The sequence below is a fragment of the Ursus maritimus genome, unplaced genomic scaffold (assembly GCF_017311325.1).
Source record: "Ursus maritimus isolate PB19 unplaced genomic scaffold, ASM1731132v1 scaffold_23, whole genome shotgun sequence".
In the NCBI taxonomy this organism is placed as follows: domain Eukaryota; kingdom Metazoa; phylum Chordata; class Mammalia; order Carnivora; family Ursidae; genus Ursus; species Ursus maritimus.
Window position 1 is genome coordinate 34429873 of NW_024424786.1, and position 18189 is coordinate 34448061.

At 50.3% G+C, this 18189-nt stretch overlaps 2 protein-coding genes across 3 annotated transcripts; one reads left to right on the plus strand and one right to left on the minus strand.

The window, feature by feature from the left end:
- On the minus strand, positions 1-6646 carry YPEL4 (yippee like 4). Of its 2 annotated transcripts, none has more exons than XM_008694143.2 (5): positions 6436-6646; positions 3779-4102; positions 3568-3611; positions 3089-3197; positions 1-1516 (listed from the first exon to the last, which is right to left on the minus strand). In XM_008694143.2, the coding sequence occupies exons 2-5, from the start codon at positions 3917-3919 to the stop codon at positions 1475-1477; spliced, it is 336 nt and encodes a 111-aa protein (XP_008692365.1). In that variant the 5' UTR covers positions 3920-4102; positions 6436-6646; the 3' UTR covers positions 1-1474. The 2 variants fall into 2 exon arrangements, with proteins under 2 accessions (XP_008692365.1, XP_008692364.1); XM_008694142.2 differs by lacking the exon at positions 1-1516 and adding an exon at positions 1872-2864.
- Positions 6647-10739: 4093 nt separating this feature from the next.
- Positions 10740-13811, plus strand: CLP1 (cleavage factor polyribonucleotide kinase subunit 1). Its single transcript, XM_008694144.2, has 3 exons — positions 10740-10885; positions 11648-12275; positions 12676-13811. Exons 2-3 carry the CDS (start codon positions 11670-11672, stop codon positions 13345-13347), a joined length of 1278 nt encoding a protein of 425 aa, XP_008692366.1. The 5' UTR covers positions 10740-10885; positions 11648-11669; the 3' UTR covers positions 13348-13811.
- The last annotated feature ends 4378 nt before the right edge of the window (positions 13812-18189 follow it).

An 18189-nucleotide genomic window follows, 5' to 3' on the forward strand; every position in this document is an offset into this window, starting at 1 on the left:
GCTGCTCTTAGGGCATAAAAAGGAGACCTCATCTCTGCCTGCAGTTCCCAGCACAATCCCGCTGGGAAATACAGGATATTTGATAGTAATGCTTCTCCAGGGTATACCTGTCTGGGCATCCAAGGTTTGGACAGCACTGCCCATGGCCTGACTTTAGAGATTAAATAGCATCCCTGGAGCGAAGGCCACAGAACGATTCCTTCCAGAGAGATTACAAAGAACTTGAGAGCAGTGACTACACCACTTACTTCTCTGTTTCCCACAGTGCCTAGTCAGCTTAATGAACATTTGTGAAAGTAAACAGAAGGGGGGCAGATTTAGGGAGCTCTAACAAGGTAGCTAATTTGTGCCTGATTTTCAGGGTTAGCGCTTGGGGCCTGAGAAGACAAGCCTTCCTGGACTTTGGTGCAAGAAGTGGGACTGCGAGGGTTTCTGGGTCCCTCGCTAGAGCCCGAGAGCAGCATCTCTAGACATCACCAGGCACGCGGAAACTGAACAATGGGACAGACCCCTCTGAGGCCTCTCAGAGCGAGGTGCTGGACATCATTCCTGCGTGGCTTCTTGCATCTCTGGGTCTTCTACTTCTCTCCTGCCTTTCTGCTCAGATAGCCTCTCCGTTCTGACGTTGACCATAGCATTGGACAGTACAATCGGCTTATGTTCCTTACTTTCTTCAGTGTATTAACATTTCTGTTTGAGCCTCTTCTCTGGGCACAAAACAGCCATTTGCTGATGTCACTCCACTCTTGTTCAAAAAACAAGAATTTTTCAGTATTTTCCCAATGCCCTTGGGATGAAATCTAGATTCCTAAATGGTCTGTCTTTCCAGTGTCCTCTCTCTCACCCACTGGCATTTCCACTCCAGTGCTGGGAAACTTCTGTTCCCTCTTCCAATTAACTAAGCTCAAACCACTCGACACACACAGTTCTCTGTGTCTGAAACAGTCCCCCTCTCCACTTCCCTGTGCCCACCCGACGGCTCCTCCTCCACACGCCATCAGTCATCACCTCTGCGAAGTCTTCCTTGACTCCTCAAATCTAGGCTAAGCTTCTCCTAGGAGTCCCGAGCCTGCTGCCCAGAGCCCTCGTCCCCTGTTCCTGGAATTGCCTGGTTATTGTTTGTCCTCCCGCTAGACTGAAAGTTCCCCGAAACATGACTGCCTCGCTCTCCACTTGCATCCCCAGCGCTGGACACGATGCCTGGCAGGTCACGGGTGCTCTACAAAGATCTGCAATATCAATGAACGAATCTGGATAACAAGCTAGCTGACAAAAAAAGAATTTTTATGGTGTGTACAGCCCTCCCTGCAGTTGCCAGTGACCCAACAAACAACAATGGGGATTGCACATCACTGCCAAAAATTGCACGTGGGTCACACGGTTGCACTGATGCTGCGATTTTTGAGCCGTTCCGTTCCACTTCGTCTCCGCTGTGCTGGGGCAGCACCTCGGTTGATCGATTTTCCTTTCAGCCTTAAGTGTGACCATGAGCCGACCCAAACGTTTCAAAACCAGGCTGAAAGGCAATAGGACCCAAGAACACCCTTGTTCAGGGATGAGACCCTTCCGGGTGCCCAGTCCTGGACCCAGGCAAAGACGGATTCATTGTCAAGAGGTCTGGAGGAGGAGCTGACTGGGATGCTCCCGCTGGAACCCTGCTTACAAAGCTCCCTCTTCGCTAAGCAAAGGTCACCTGAAGACCCATCCCCTGGTTAAAGCTCAGGTGGGGTCTTGACACAGACAAAGCAGTTGCTGCCCTCTAGTGGCGTGAAGGGACAGGCCCCTGGGGGGAGGGGGAGGGGGGAGGTGACAGGATAGCATTTGATACTACATGGGAAGGAAAGTCAGAGGACAGAGTGCCTCACAGTTGCTTTTCCCCTTTTTATTAAAAATAGACCCAAACACTTTATGTATCATACAAAAGTTGCGTTCGCTGGTGGCAGCCACGAGGAAGCCTGACCCCGTGGCACTGATGTCCCACCTCCCCTCCAAGGGACTGGGTCCCAGGGAGCAGTGACTGGGCCTCCGAGAATGCCCGGAAAGCCTGCTCGCTCTGGAAACAGCCAGCTGGGGTGGGGGCTGTTCCAGGAGCAGCTTTCCCCACCCCACCCACTGGCGAAGGTTAGATACTCGAAAGTGCCTCTTTAGTGCCAAGATGAACTAACAAGTGGAGTGAAATGGAAACCCCTGTGATTCTTTTATTTCCCAGGGCTTGGGATCTGGGATTTTTTTTTTTTTCCTTCCACCCCCAGAATCCTTTCTCCTACAAACGGGGGCGGGAAACTTCACCTCAGGGACTGGTGTCTCGCCGTGTCTGAGGCCAAAATTTCACTCCAACTCAAGCCCCTTCCCATCTGCTGTCCTGTGGCCTGGGACCTACCAGCCCCATGCCTAAGGCTTGTCTTCCGTTCACTCAAAAAAGAGGTTAGGGCAGAAATGGATCCTTCCATGGTCCTCTGCCCGACCTACGCCCTGCCATCACCTCCGTTTTCAGGGCCTTATGGCTAGAAGGACCTGCAACCATCCTCTTTCCCCAGTTCTGTCTCTCCCTGACTGCTGCCCACTCCTGAGCCTTGAACACCCCTGGGGTACCCCAGACCCCCGTTCCAAAGGGGCCTGGGAGTGATGAGGTGGAGGGGGGAAGGGGTGGTGGGAGCCGGGTTCCCCCCAGGGGTGGGGCAGTACTCATGCTGGTATGGACTGCTTGGCAGGGCCAGGGGACTGGTGTGGGGAGGGTGGGCATGCGGAGGAAGGGCACAGCCTGCTTGAGCCCCTCAGTCCCAGCCGTTGTCCTTCACCATGTGTGACATTTCAATGATGTACTTCCCCTCCTTGTACTTCTGGCTCGTCTCAAAAGCCTGCTCCTGGTGGAGGGGAAGCAGTGAATGTAGGACAAAACAGACCCCCTCCAGGACCTCCTCCTACCAGGGCTACTACCCCTGCCCCCAAGGGCCCCTGCCTAGTCCGACCCAGCAACGAGCTTCCTCTTGCCTCTTCGGACTGTGCAAAACCCTGCAGTTGTCCCTGGGGCTAGGAGGGCCATGGCGACCGTCCACTTGAGTGGGTGGCCCCCTCTCCAGGTACTTACATATTTCCAGCCCAGGGTGGTCTTGCAGCTCTCGCAGAAAATGTCAGCTACCGAGTGGAGTCCCGTGAGTAGGAGACGCTGTTCGGCGGGTCCACAACCCACGTTGACCCTGTCTCCGGAAACACGAAGGACCCAGCAGCAGTGGAGTCGTTCTGTCAGTTCAGCCCCCCAAACAGCCCAAGGAACTTCCATCTGGAGAGCGTTCAGCCCACCCCACTGGAAGCCCCTGCCGACGGCACCCCACCCCTGTGTGACCAGTGCCTGGGCCTTCTGTCCCCAGGGCGGTGGTTCCAATTCTGCCCAGACTCCCCACGAGAGCACCGCGGCCTGAGTTTCTGGACCGCCTGGCAGAAGGAGAGGCAAAAGCCGAAGGTGCAAGGCCCCCTGCTGAGGGCTCACCCCCCCCCCTTCTCCACCCTGGAAAGTTACTCCGACATGCACACGCACACGCACACGCACGAAGAAAGAGGTAGACTCACACGGAGTTAAACAGGTAGGCTCGGCCATGGCTTCCTTGGAAAGACTGTGGAGACACAGGACAGACAGTGACTGCTGGGTTGCCCTCGGCCCCACTGCCTGCGTCCCCCAGGGGTGAGGAGGAGGAGGGTGGATGGGCTGTGTGGCCTCTGCCCTCGGAGAGACTGGCTGTCCCGGTGGGAAAGAGGAGTGGCGCCCCCCGACCTGGCGTACCTTGGAGATGAGCTCATCGTGTTTGGCCAGGTGCGCGCGGCAGTGGACGCAGCTGTATGTGCGGTGGCAACGGGGCAGGTAGCTGCGGAACGTCTTGGCGGGGAGGCAGGCGGGGCCCGGGCCAGGGTCGCAGCTGGGCATGACCGGCTGGAGGACGATGCCCTGGCGGGCCGGAGGGGCTGGCGCCGTGCAGCCCCCACACAGACGGTCGCAGGTGAAGCAGCGGAGCAGGTTGGCTAGAGCCGTGTTTCAGGGCAGGAGAAATGTGGGGGGCTGCCCGGCCAGGGCCCCCCCAGACGTGAACCAGATGGAAACGGAAGTCACCTGGGAAGAGAAGAGAGTGCATCAGGCGTGCCTTGACCTTGTGAAGAGCCCCTCCCTGGGGGGAATGGGGACGATGGGCTCGGCTCTCCCCTGCCCCGACTTCCCCCATCACCAGGGACCCTCAGGGTGCCAGTTGCACCGGCCCCAGTCCCCTGGATTCCTGGCTGCGCTGGCAGCCGTTCCAGGCCTCTGGTGCCACAGCCGGGAGGTGGTGTCTCTCCCTCCTGGGGCGGGAGGAGCCTGCACCGTTTTCCACTGAGAGCGGCCCGCTGGCACCAACGCTGCCATGGGAGCAACGTCATCTGCAAGTGTCCTCTCCTGGGTTTCAGCCCTTTTGTGAGGGTCTGCATTCCACGTGTGCTGTGAGGCTCGGGTTCAGAGCCTTTTACAAGTTGGGGAAGCCTGGCGGTTTTTCTCTTCTGTGGCCTCCATTTACAATGCAATCGGTCCTTCATACATTTTGTGTGGGGGAGAGGCTGGCCGGGCACACACACCCTGCTCAGCCCTGTCCTGGGGCTGGGGTCCTGCACTCCGGGAACCAGAACTTCATGGATGTCTCCTTTGGTACCAAAGACCTCAGACGTGGCCGCTCGCCAGCCCCGCTCTTTGGTCCGCTCATTCCAGCTCAGGAACAGCGCCTGGCTCTTTCCTCAGCCTCTGAGCCCCCTTGGTCTCTACTGTTGCCTTAGCCTCAGTGAAAGACTTGGACATCCAGCCTGAGGAGAGAAACTATCTTTCCTCCAGGCAAATCTAACAGCTGGAAGCAATAGGAAACGGGGATCACGTCAGGAAGGGCTGCCCTCCTGGGCTGTGTGGTGTGGTGTGGGAGCAAGGTCTGCTGCAGAAGTGGGGGGACTCCTATTTTCAAAACCTATGCTTTGGGGTACAAGGTGGAGAACGTTTCCACCTTCTCCCTGGGGTAGGGACAAGCAGCAGTGACTCTGTGGGTGACATTAGATAAAATTGCTGGGTTCTGATTAGGAATGTTGAGGAAGATGTCAGTATCTGCCTAGACTCCAGCCCCAAAGCAGCTGAGGGTGCTAGAGGCAGTGGATAAGAAGGGAGAGGTCCTCTGTTGGCTCTGATAAGGGGGGGAGGTTCTGCCTTCTCCTCCATGGGGCCCTCAGGCCTGCTGTGGGTGATTTAGCTCAAGTCAGGTTCAGAGGTGCCAGCTGGGTGCTCTGGCAAGGCAAGGCCACTAAGCAGAGCAGAGGTGATGTGGCTGCGAATGGCCAGGGCAAGCAGGCTCTCCTGTCCTCTGTGGCGGCCACAGGCACCCCAGCCGCTCCAGGCAGTCTCTCCACAGAACCCCCGACAGAGCCCGTCTTCAGTTTGAGGACCTCTACCCCTGGCTGGGCCCCAGAAAGACACCTTGAGCTGAGTTCAGGGTGACATTGGGCTCTGGCTGCAGGAGACTGGCCCTCCTCACCAGCATCCACTGTTCAGCGCCCACTTCCCGGGTCTGCCTTCAAGTCTGCCTTCAACTTTGCCTGCGAGTTCTCCTGCGCTGCGCTCCACCTAGTGCACCTGCGAGGGGCCCGGCCAGGGGGCCGGGCTGGGTCCCTGCTCTCCAGCTCCTTTCCCAGCCTCCGGCACGCCTCCCTCCCTCTCTCTCCCCTGCTTCCCCATCAGGCCAAGGAGAGGCTGCACAGAAGCCCAGAGGATCACTCACAGGACGGGGAGCGGGGGTCATTGCTTCCCCGGCTCAGATCACAGGCAGAATCAAGTTGGGCAGATGACGAAAAACACAAAGGCAAGCTGAGTGCTGGGGAGAGGATGTTCCCCCAAGTGAGACGGGGCTGGACCGTGGGAGGTGGGGGAGAGGGAGCGCTGGGGGGGGGGGTGGGGAGTGCTGAGCAACCGGCGCTGACAGCAGAGGCGCCCAGGCGGAGGCTCGAGGAACCAGGTGCGAATCCTGTGCCTGGTGTGTGTGTGGGGGGGACACGACACCTGCTCACAATGGATTTTCTCATCTGCTCCGAGGTTTCGTCCCCCCCCCCCCACGCGGGCTGGCGTTCTCGGCATGGTATGGTCCAAATAATTAGCAGCGCAGACAGCTCCCCGGGCGGGCTTCGGGGGTCTGCATACGCAGCAAAACAATAAACAGTGAGGCCTGATGCAGCGGCCAAAGTTGCCGGGAAATAAGTGCGGGGACCGTCAGAGCTCGGAGACGGATAGAGGAGCTGAGAGAGGAGCCGAGGCAGCGGGGAGGGGGAAGGGAGGACAAAGGGTGGATGAATAATGCTTTTGCAATGGGGGGAAAGCAACACGCAGCGGGAGGAGGAAATTTGCAAAGGGGGGGAAATTCATTTGGAGAAGGGCTGCCCCCTCACCTTGAGGTCTGCTCCAGAGATCTCCGTCTATCTCTCTCTCTGTCTCTCTCTCTCTCTCAATCTCTCTGCTCACTCTTCTCTCTTCTCTTTCCGCTCCTTCAATTGGGAAGGGGATGGGGGCGGGGGAGGGTAGTTAGGGGCTCGAGACTGGGGCTGCCAAGCTGGCCAGCTGCTGGGGGGCCAGAGGTTGTCTCTCGTCTGTACCTCGGTCTGTGGGTGAATGTAGCTGTGTGTTGTGGAACTGCATCATAACACTGTGACTCATCCATCCCCCCACCCCCTCACCTCCCACGTCAGAGCAGGGCTGGGAGACACAGGAGGCGGGTCGGGAGGAAGGGAGGGGGCAGGCATCGAGGGATGGGTCTAGGGGAGGGAGCAGGGGGGTGGGAGCAGAGGCACAGGACGGGAGGAGGGATGCCAGAGGAGAGGCTGGTTGCTGAGGAGGGAGGCAGTGTGGCCAAGGAGACAGAAGGAACCTGGGGGAAGGACAGGGCTGGGCAAGGATGGAGTATGGCTAGCAGGCTTGAGGAAAGGAGGTGGCCAGGCGGTGACAGTGAGAGATGGATGCAGAGAATCAGGCATGTGCGCACACGTTCAAGACGATCGATATATTTCCTATCTCAGCTCGGATACCAGCCCTGACACAGGGAAAAGAAAGACATACTAATTGTGAACATTGTGCCACCCAAGCTTGAACCAGGCACTTCCAAGCCTCCAAAGCCTCAGCTTAATGCCCCTGAAGGAGTCATTGAGGGAGTATGACATCTCACAAGCAGGAACCTCTTCTCAGCTACCTCCAAGTCCAAGTTTGGGAACAGAGACACCCACGTTACATAAGGTTCTCTACCGGGCTGTAAACTTTCTGAGAAAGGTCCTCTGGGAAACTCCTCTCTGCATCCCAGGACTGCAATGCCTAGCGCAGAGCCTTGTCTGTAGAAGATGATCCCAAAACAGCAGTTGAATTGCGTCTTCAGACGTGGTCCAAGTGTCTGGCTTTGGTCTCAAAGAGACCTGAGTTCGAATACCAGCTCTGCCAGTATACTCACCAGGAACCCCTGGCAAGTTCCTGATCCTCTTTGTGCCGCCAGTTTTCCTCTCCTGCTAAGTGAAGCTCATGATATTTACGTCATGGAGATGTGATGTAAAGTGAGGTAACATGTAAATGCTGAAAAAGTGCCTGGCACATGATCAGAACTTAGTAAATGGTAATTATTTCAAAACAGTGTTCTCAACTTCATATCCTTAAACCCAGAGAGGATTTACTATTAAATTCTGACATCTCAAGAGACACATACCAAATTTATATCTTACGAAGAACTTCCACCTTTCAGTGCTATTTTTCTATCAGTTTCCAATTACATTTCATCTGACTCAGATTCTGTTTCTCATGGACTGCTGTCCTGTGCATATCTCCGAAGTATGTGGACGGGGAACATATCCTCTAAGATAAAAGCCCCAAGGCTTTCTAGAGGCTACTGTCTAGAAAATGAAGTGTGACAAAGATAGGTACTCAGGACAACTTTTTGGGTGGGTCATTTGTCTTTTCACATGTAAGGCAGGAAAGAGCAAGGAAATGCGGGTAATGGGAGGCAATGCTAGCTGGGTATGAAAAAATACAAGGAGGGGTGCCTGGATGGCTCAGTTGGTTAAGCCTCTGCCTTTGGCTCAGGTCACGATTCCAGGATCCTGGGATCAAGCCCCCCATCCTGCTCTTTGCTAAGCAGGGAGCTTGCTTCTCCCTCTCCCACTGCCTGCCGCTCCCTCTGCTTGTCCTCTTTCTCTCAAATAAATAAATAAAATCTTACAAAATTAAAAGAACATACAAGGAATTCTGAATATTTAATCAGGGAAGATTCTGAGGTTTAAGCTAAATTCCGAAAACACAGTGCAAGTACCTTGGAACAGTTTGGAACGGAGAGGGAGAATTGGATAAAGAAAGAAGTGTTTCTGTCTGGGCAGCAGTTGAGAGAGGAAAGGTAAGTGGGGGAGGAATTTGAGGAACCATTCTTGAGGAAAACAATGGGAAGTGGGTAAAAGGTAGGTGAGTAGTTCTTAGGGCAAGGATTGAAAGTTTGGAGGCAAAAAGGGGATACCAATTAACTCAGGAAGAAAATGATCAAGGGTTTAGCTGGCAAGGAGAATGAAAAGGACATATGAGGACAGTTTTCTCTGGGGGTGGGGGTGGAGATGGCAGGAACTCTTGGTGAAAGATGACAAGGGAGAAAAGAGAGTGTAGGCAAGCATGGGTGCTGTAAATGTTGTGCCCTTACTCTGTTTAAGAAGTGAATTGGAGGGGCCTCTGGCTGGCTCAGTACTTGATCTAGGGGGTCATGGGTCAGAGCCCCACCTTGGGGGTAGAGATTACTTAAACAAGAGAGAGAGAGAGAGAGAAAGGGAGAGAGAAGTGAAATGGTGATAGTCTAAAGGCAGGGAGAGGTTTCTTTTCCCTAAATTCAGCTTGAGATGGCTCTACAAATAAGCCAAATAAAGATGACCTTCAGATAATTGGGAGAAATTGCCTCAAGGGGGAAAGTGTGGAGGCGAAGAAACAGATCTGAGAAATAGACTGCAGGGAAAGAGGAGAGGCTGAGCTTATTCAGGGAGAGAATTTGCAAATAGAAGCCTGGAACTGAATTTCTGAAGAATGGTGAAAGGTTATGGGATACCTGAAAGTTCACTGGAGAACTAATGCATGCGTGGTGAATGAATGAATTAAAGCAAACCATTAAGGAATAAGCTGTGGGAAGTGAGGATGGCACTGCGGACAGAATGATTGCTAAGACAGGGCTAGTGTGAAAGAGGCAAGCCAGAAAATCATCGTCCCAGGCTTCTCAATCCAGAGTAACCGTGGGAGCTGGACTGAAGGAAGTTACTCATCTGTAAAGTGGGGGTGACAATTACGGTATGTGCTTCACAGGATTCCTGTGAGGATGAAATGAATTTACACCTGTAAAGTGGTGGAACAGTACCTGGCATCTAACACTATGTAAGTGTTTGCTACTATAATAACTGGACTCAGACTCTCAAATCCTGGGTTTGAGTCCTAACTTGGGCAAGTCCCTTCACCTACCTTAGTCCCCTTCCTCATCCGAAATTGGAGATAATAAAATTGACTTTACAGGTTGGCTGTGAAAGAAGATACCAGAAAGGGCTTTGAAAAATTTAAACTATTGTACAAATGATGGCATTATTATAGAGTTCCCCCTCCTTAACCTATAATAAAAACTTAAAAGCTAACATCAGATGCTATGTTACATTTTGCTTAGTACTCTACAGTATCATCCCATTCAATCTTTTTTTTTTTTTTTAAAGATTTTTATTTATTTATTCGACAGAGACAGCCAGTGAGAGAGGGAACACAAGCAGGGGGAGTGGGAGAGGAAGAAGCAGGCTTCCAGCCGAGGAGACTGATGTGGGGCTCGATCCCATAACGACGGGATCACGCCCTGAGCCAAAGGCAGACGCCCAACGACTGAGCCACCCAGGCGCCCCATCCCATTCAATCTTTAAAACAACGTTAAGAGGTTGGGTACTGTTATTATCCCTGTTTACAGCCAAGAAACTGGGTCTCAGAGAATATAAGCCTGATTTGCCCAAAGTCACACAGCGAGAAAGTGGCAAAGGATTATAGATGTGGCCCCAACTGTTGCCTGCGGGATAAATGACTGGTCTTGTAGAACTGTCAGGAATTCAGGGAGGGAAACCGAGTCACCAACAGAAATGCTCTCTCAATAGGAGAGACGTTGTTGGGTAATGACTCAGAAATTCTTGGATATTTATTCCTTATTAAAACAAAAAAAATTTTTAATGCTCTCTAGGTGCCAAGCGCTGTGTCAGGGAGGGGATTACAGCCCAGGCTGGCCTCTGACAGGCTGTTTTCCTCCACTTTCCTTACTCCCAGATTTCCTGGTGTTCCACGTGGGGGTTTTGCTAATTTCCCCACCTCCTGGCTTGTGGTCCAGGCAAGCAAACGGTCGGGTTACCCAGATGGCGAGCCTATTAACCCCACCCCCCCTTCCCGCCTCCCTTCTCTTTCCCGGGCTGCAGGTGAGCGGGAACACTGGGGCGAGAGTCCGCAACAGCCGCGCCTCGGCAACCATTGGCTCCTCGGCCGGTCCCGCCTCGCGCGGGGCGTTACCGCCACGCCTCCTACCCCCAGCTCGCCAGCTACGCGAACAATGACGCCGCCCCGCCCACCTTTGGCGACACGATCAAAACAATCCTCTAACTACAACTCCCAGAAGGCCGAGCGGCTGCGCGAGCTCAGCCCCTGAGGCCGTTCCGGCAAAACTACAGATCCCGAGGCGCATCGCGCGACCGCGGCTTCTCCATTGCGCGAGTGCGGAACCGCGTTTGTTTCCGGTGTGGATCTGGGCGAGCGTGGCGTGAAGTTGGGTTTGGGTGCTGCTGGGGCTCCTTGGTTTACCTGTTTGGGTTTGTAGCTGTGCAGGTGAGATAATAAGCTCAGGAATGCAACGGTCGCCCTCTTGGGGCCAAGGCAGATTTCGGCGTATGGGGGTGCCGGGACAGATGTTGTACTTAAGCTGCAGTTCGCGATCGGAAATCAGTCTTCACTATTTCTCGGTGTTTTCTAGTGTACGAAGTAATTTTTTCCCTTCAGCAGTTCCCAGAACAACACTGTGTGAGTGGAAGCCTAAGTGCCTCCAGTTGACAGCCGAGGAAAAGGTCCAGGGAGATTAGGTGATTTGTCTAACGACCGCACTAGCAGTTGCTGAGCAGGGCGTTAATGCTGTTTTCTAAGTCCAAACCCAGTATTCTCTGCTTTGCATCCAGATTGCAGACGCCCTTTCTTGTTGACTAGGAGAGTTGGGGAGTGGGCATTTGTTGCGTTCTCATGTGTAGTATCCCAATAGAATGACGAAAGGAGCTATGGAGGTGATATAATCAAGTCTTAGATCAATGTGTAGATATAATCTTCTTATGTCTGAATCATTTATTCAGTCGGTGTATTTATGAGATGCCTTCGGGTTGTCAAGCCCTATTCTAGATACTAGAGATTCAGCCGCAAACCAAACTGCCCAACCCTTACATTCCTTTTGGGGTAGACAAACAATAAACAAATATATAGTGAGACAGGTGGTGATCACAGATAAGGAGAAAAATCAGGCAAGGGAAGGGGAAATATTCATGGGGGGGATTTTGAACAGCATCCTAACCTCTGTTTAGATCTAATAATTAATTTGTATTGTAGGCACAGCAGCTACACAGAAAAGATGGGAGAGGAGGCCAATGATGACAAGAAGCCAACAACTAAATTTGAACTAGAGCGAGAAACAGAACTTCGCTTTGAGGTGGAGGCATCTCAGTCAGTTCAGTTGGAGCTGCTGGCTGGCATGGCAGAAATCTTTGGCACAGAGCTAACCCGAAACAAGAAATTCACCTTTGATGCTGGTGCCAAGGTGGCTGTTTTCACTTGGCATGGCTGTTCTTTACAGCTGAGTGGCCGCACCGAGGTTGCCTATGTCTCCAAGGACACACCTATGTTGCTTTATCTCAACACTCACACAGCCTTGGAGCAGATGAGGAGGCAGGCGGAGAAGGAAGAAGAGCGAGGCCCCCGGGTGATGGTAGTGGGCCCCACTGATGTGGGCAAGTCCACAGTGTGCCGCTTACTGCTCAACTATGCAGTGCGTTTGGGCCGCCGTCCCACTTACGTGGAGCTGGATGTGGGCCAGGGCTCTGTTTCCATCCCTGGTACCATGGGGGCCCTCTACATTGAGCGGCCAGCAGACGTTGAAGAGGGATTCTCTATCCAAGCCCCTCTGGTGTATCATTTTGGATCCACCACTCCTGGCACCAACATCAAGCTTTATAATAAGGTCAGAGCCAGAGCCAAGGTGGGATGGAGGGAAGGGCTGCTATCAGGGTAGGAAGCTGTGCAAAAGTGTGCTAATTAAAACCGTCTGTGGCCATTTCTTTGCTCCCTCTCAGCTGGTATTTACTGCCACATGAATTCAGAAAAGACAGTTTCAAATATAAGTCAACCTCAGATTGTTAAACGTTTCTGTGGCCCTGTTCTTAAATAATTTAATGAATTTCTACTTAGGACATAGAACAGTAGAAGCAGCAACATAAAGTAAAAAACGCATGTTACGGGGCTAAAACCACAGCCATTAAGAATGTCATTTTTTTCTTGTACCTAATAGTCACTTATTCTATGTAGCTATGAGTTTGTTCGTTTTGTGTTTCTTTTCCTCACCTTGATGCTCTCTTCTTCAGATTACATCTCGTTTAGCGGATGTGTTCAATCAAAGGTGTGAAGTGAACCGAAGGGCCTCTGTGAGTGGCTGTGTCATTAACACCTGTGGCTGGGTCAAGGGCTCTGGGTACCAGGCCCTGGTGCACGCAGCCTCAGCCTTCGAGGTGGATGTGGTTGTGGTTCTGGATCAAGAACGACTGTACAATGAATTAAAACGGGACCTGCCTCACTTTGTCCGCACTGTGCTGCTCCCTAAATCAGGGGGTGTGGTTGAACGCTCCAAAGACTTCCGGCGGGAATGTAGGGATGAGCGTATCCGTGAGTATTTCTATGGATTCCGGGGCTGTTTCTATCCCCATGCCTTCAATGTCAAATTTTCAGATGTGAAAATCTACAAAGTTGGGGCACCCACCATTCCAGACTCCTGTTTGCCTTTGGGCATGTCTCAGGAGGACAATCAGCTCAAGCTAGTGCCTGTCACACCCGGCCGAGATATGGTACACCACCTCCTGAGTGTTAGCACTGCTGAGGGCACAGAGGAGAACCTTTCTGAGACCAGTGTGGCTGGCTTCATTGTGGTGACCAGTGTGGACCTGGAACATCAAGTGTTTACTGTTCTCTCTCCAGCCCCCCGCCCACTGCCTAAGAACTTCCTTCTCATCATGGATATTCGGTTCATGGACCTTAAGTAGAGATTGGCAGGAAGCCTTGCTGCCTGGGGCATTAGAGATATTCTGGCCATCACCAAAGGCAGGTAGGCTGAGGTATGAGACTCTGTTGAGGCCACGCAGACGAGTAAACAGTGAACTAGTAGAAAGCATATTTCTACCTCTTAAAACAGGTGGTGGAAACCCAACTCTTCTAATCTTGAACCAAAAGGACAACCATGAGAATATAATTGGTTTCTTGGATCACCGAAGGTGCCACTTTGAATTTTCTGAGGTCCCGGAGAATCCTATTTCTTCCACTATGCTACTTGGTGGACTGATTTTTAGGAGGAATTTTTTTTTTTTTTTTTTTTTTTTTTTATCATCACTGCTTTCTATTCTGTATCTAGTACTTACTATCTCATTTATACAGGATGAAAGATTGAATCAGAAGGCCTTTTTCTAATAAAGTTCAAACTTGGAAAATTTTAATAAATACTTTTGTCATATCATAGAAGCTGGTATAATTTTTTAAAATTTTGTGTTTTCCCCCCTAAGCAAGAGGGAAACATTATTGGTATGAGTTATTGCTAAATGCTTAGAGGAGAGGAAAGCCAAGAGCCAAGCAGGCGAATTTTTATAATGACTCTCCTTTCCTTGTAGGTAAATAGATTCTAAATCTGTTGTCAATCCCAGGTTTACGCTGAGGAGCTACAGGGGCTGGTGATAAACTTGGATTGAGATTTCTGGTCTAATCATTTTCCAGACATAGCCCATTTGCTCTCAGCTGCAGCTATCTTTCCTATTGTCCGTCTGATTGGAACTGGGCCCTATGGCAGTGTAAATTGAGCTTTCAGGTGGTAAGCTGGGAAAGCCCCATTCTCCGATTTCTTTTCTTTTTTTTTTAAGATTTTTAAAAATTTATTTGACAGAGAGAGACGGCCAGTGAGAGAGGGAACACAAGCAGGGGGAGTGGGAGAGGAAGAAGCAGGCTCCCAGCGGAGCAGGGAGCCCGATGTGGGGCTTGATCTCAGGACCCTGGGATCACACCCTGGGCCGAAGGCAGATGCTTAACGACTGAGCCACTCATGTGCCCCCCATTCTCTGATTTCTTGCAAATGATCTGTGTTCCTGGTTTAGACTGGATTCTTGAGTACTGTCTAATGCCCTTCATCCATTCATTCTTTTCACAAATATTTACTGAGCATCTATCTGCCAGGAACCATTCTAGATGGGGAACATGTTAGACAAAGTCTTCCGGAGCTTACTTAGAATAAACAAACAAAAAAGGCAAGTGCTATGTAGAGTTAAAATTGGGTGGTCTGAGACAGAATGACTAGGAAAATGCTTTAGATTGGTCAGGAAAGGCCTCCCCTGAGCACATTTCACATCAAGACCTGAATGGCTGTGTGAAATTGGGATATCTTCCTGGTGGAGGAAACAGTGCAAAACCCTAAGAGAGGGGGAAAAAAAAAAAAAACCCCAACCGTGATGTATTTGATGAAGGGAAAGGTGGTGTATCAAGGGGCGATTGGTAAAAATTGAGGCTGGAGGGGGTGGGAGAGACCAGATAATATAGGACTCTTGTAATCTAAGAGCAGTGGCAAAGGATGGGAGAGGGGTGGTATCTTAGTTCCTTCAGGCGGCTATATAACAAAATGCCACAGACTGGGTAGCTTATAAACATCAGTGGTTTCTCACAGTTCTGGAGGCAGGAAATTCCAAGGTCAAGGCACCAGCATGGTTGTGTTCTGATGATGGCTGTCCTTGGGGTTGCAGACGGCCTACTTCTGGCTGTGTCCTCCCATAGAAGGGCCAAGGATGCACTGTGGAGCCTCTTTTATAAAGGCACTAATCCCATTCATGAAGGTTTTACATTCAGGATCTAAGTGCCTCTCAAGGGCCCCACCTCCTAATACCATCATCTTTGGGGCTTAGGATTTCAACATAATGAATTTTGGGGATATATTCCAGACCAAAGCAGGTGGTTAAACAGAGGAATGGCCTGATTTTGAAAAGATCATTGCTGTGTGGAAAATGGATTATAGAGGGAAGAGTAGGAGCAAGGATACATGAGGAGACTTGCGGTAGTTTCAATGTGAGAATTGATGGGGGGGGATTAGACTAGCAGAGGTGGAGTAGGAGAGTAGATTTGCCTTGGGATCTTTTGGAGGTAAGATGGAATTTGCTGATGGGAGTGGTGAGGAAAAGAAAGTGGAATCAAAGCTGATTCCTGTATTTCTGACTTGAGTAACTAGACTGGATAGGAGATTGGGAAAACTCAGGGGATGAGAGATTACCAAGAGTTCTATTTTAGCAATATTAAGTTTCAGCCATCTACTAGTCATCCATATGGACATGCTGTGTGGACACATGGAAACAAGCAGTTAGAAGGTTTGGGGGTGTTAGTGCTGAAGGTTCATGGGAGCTATTGGTTTATAGAGGGCTTTTTAAGGCAGTATTATTGGATGAAGTCAGTTAGGGACTCTGTAAATGGAAATCAGAAGACAGAGATGGACTTTCAGGGCACTCCAAACAAAAGCGGTGAAGTGTAATGGGAGCTAGCAAAGGAGACTGGACTATGGATCTGGAAGCATGGATGTCAGTATTGACCTCAGAAGGGTAGTTTTGGAATAGCAGGGATAAAACTCGGATTGAAATACATATATTATTAAAGAAGTAGAGATAACCTCCACAGACAAGAAGCTTTGCTAAGAAAGGGAGGGGGGCCGGATGTAGAGTCAAGAGAGGGTTTATTGTTAAGTTTTTTAGATAGGATGCCTCAGCATATCAACAGACTAGAGAGAATTTAATGATGGGGAGGAGAATCTTCTTGACACCATTCTATTTTTTTCTGTATTTTTCAAATACAACATCAAAGAGGGGCACCTGGGTGGCTCAGTCGGTTAAGCATCTGCCTTCGGCTCACATCATGATCCCAGGGTCCTGGGGTGGAAGCCCTGAATCAGGCTCCCTGCTCAGTGGGGAGCCTGCTTCTCCCTCTTCCTCTGCCTGCCAATAAAAATCTTGATTTTATTTATTTATTTGACAGAGAGACAGTGAGACAGGGAAAGCAAGCAGGGGGAATGGGAGAGGGAGAAGCAGGCTTCCCACTGAGCAGGGAGCCCAATACGGGGCTTGATCCCAGAAATTTGGGATCATGACCTGAGCCAAAGGCAGAAGCTTAACAACTAAGCCACCCAGGCACCCCTAAATAAATAAAATCTTAAAAAAAAAATGTCAAAGAAAAAATTCGGAAAATACAGGAGTGAAGGGGATGGGATCCAGAGTACGAGAGGAGAAAGTGCTTTTACAAGCAGAGACATTGCCTAAGGACAGGAGGAAAGGCAGTGGTATTTAAACACAAAGAGGTTGGGGTGCCTGGCTGGCTCAGTCGGAAGAGCATGTGACTCCTGATCTAGGGGTTGTGAGTTCAAGCCTCACGCGGGGTGTAAACATTATTAAAAAAAAACAAACCAAAACAAAAAATATCAAAAAACCCAAAGAGGTCACTGGCGATTTTGGGTATTAAAAAACTTCTCTGTGTCTATACCCAAGGGTAGCAGTTTGTTATGTCTGCCTGTTTATTTATGGTAAGTTAAATTAAAAATGACCTTGTGGTTTGCCATCTATAGGCATGCAAAGATGCAAGAGAAGAGGACTGGAAAAAGTATGCACTAGAAAAAAACTATAAGGTATTACATGATAGCAAAGTAATTTATTTGAAGTTTGGTGGCCTTGATACCCCATTGTTTTAGCCTAGATTCTACTGTGCAATATTTTTGAGAAGTGGCTGCTAGTTTAAACCTTATGTTCTATTAAACATCCTTTCCAGGAAATATCTTGCATGATCCTAAAATAAACTGGACAAGAAAATGTAATTGCGTCTAAACCTTGGGATAGTGATTATGCCACCATTAGTGCTCATCCAGCTAAAAGGCTGGCATCCAGTGGTACAGCGTCCTAGGAGAGCTTTAGTATGTGTGGTTGGTTGGTGGAAGATCAAATTTTTATTTTCATTTGGCAGTCTAGCCAAAAGACAAGACAATTTACGGGTTCTTTGACGGTTGAAAGTAGGAAAAGAAAGATGCCTAACTTGTGAAGTTGGGGAAATGGAAGTCTTAAAGATCCAAGAAAAATATACCACAGAAAAATGAACTTTGATTTCTTCGTAAGGAAACAAATTGACCTAATTTACAGACAGAAAAGCCTCTATAAATAAATACTGTATCTCCAATAATAACTTTTTATATGAGCTAAAGTGTTTTAAAGATTTCAGTTTTTAATACATACTGCTCATTAAAAAAGAGAACTCTCTAGTGTGTTGCAATAAATGGTGGCTTGAATTCCCTAGCAAGGATGAAGTAGACCCTGATACATATGCCATGTCAGAGAAGGTAGACTAGACCCAGAAAACTGAAGGCAGACCTTTCCCCTTTACCTTGCTGCCTAGCACTAAAGTATTAGACCACAGTTCAAACGGCAACGTTTGACACCAAACCTGAGGACAGACTGCAGGATTTAGAATCACACTTTACGGGTGAGCAACTTTGGCTTCAGAAAAGTGGCTGCTGGAACACTTTTTTGAAAGACCGTTATATAATAGCCAGAGCTCCTTTCAAAAGAGAGATGGCTTCGAGCTAAAAGAGGAGAGAACAACACCTACCTAGCCTTGCTCTTGGGTTCACAGCTGGGTAGGGCTAATTAGGGCGAAAGGCTGGCGCTGGGATGGATCTATGTAGGGTCGGCCAGCAGCTCGCCAGGGACAGCCGAATTCCAGCCTGTATTCGCGGCGAGGTTAGGGAAGCGCGCGCCCATCCCTGTGCTGCAGTGAGAAACTAAGGGAATGAAGCCAAGAGGCCGCTCGCCCTCGGGGGGGGGGGGGGG

Excerpts from the sequence above, each read along its gene's own strand:
- CLP1 (XM_008694144.2), top strand. The coding sequence starts at position 11,670 with ATGGGAGAGGAGGCCAATGATGACAAGAAGCCAACAACTAAATTTGAA. Across the intron at positions 12,276-12,675 it reads ACATCAAGCTTTATAATAAG|ATTACATCTCGTTTAGCGGA; the intron begins GTCAGAGCCAGA and ends TCTCTTCTTCAG.
- YPEL4 (XM_008694142.2), bottom strand. The coding sequence starts at position 3,919 with ATGCCCAGCTGCGACCCTGGCCCGGGCCCCGCCTGCCTCCCCGCCAAG. Across the intron at positions 3,198-3,567 it reads GCCTACCTGTTTAACTCCGT|GGTCAACGTGGGTTGTGGAC; the intron begins GTGAGTCTACCT and ends TTCCGGAGACAG. Across the intron at positions 2,865-3,088 it reads CCACCCTGGGCTGGAAATAT|GAGCAGGCTTTTGAGACGAG; the intron begins GTAAGTACCTGG and ends CCCCTCCACCAG.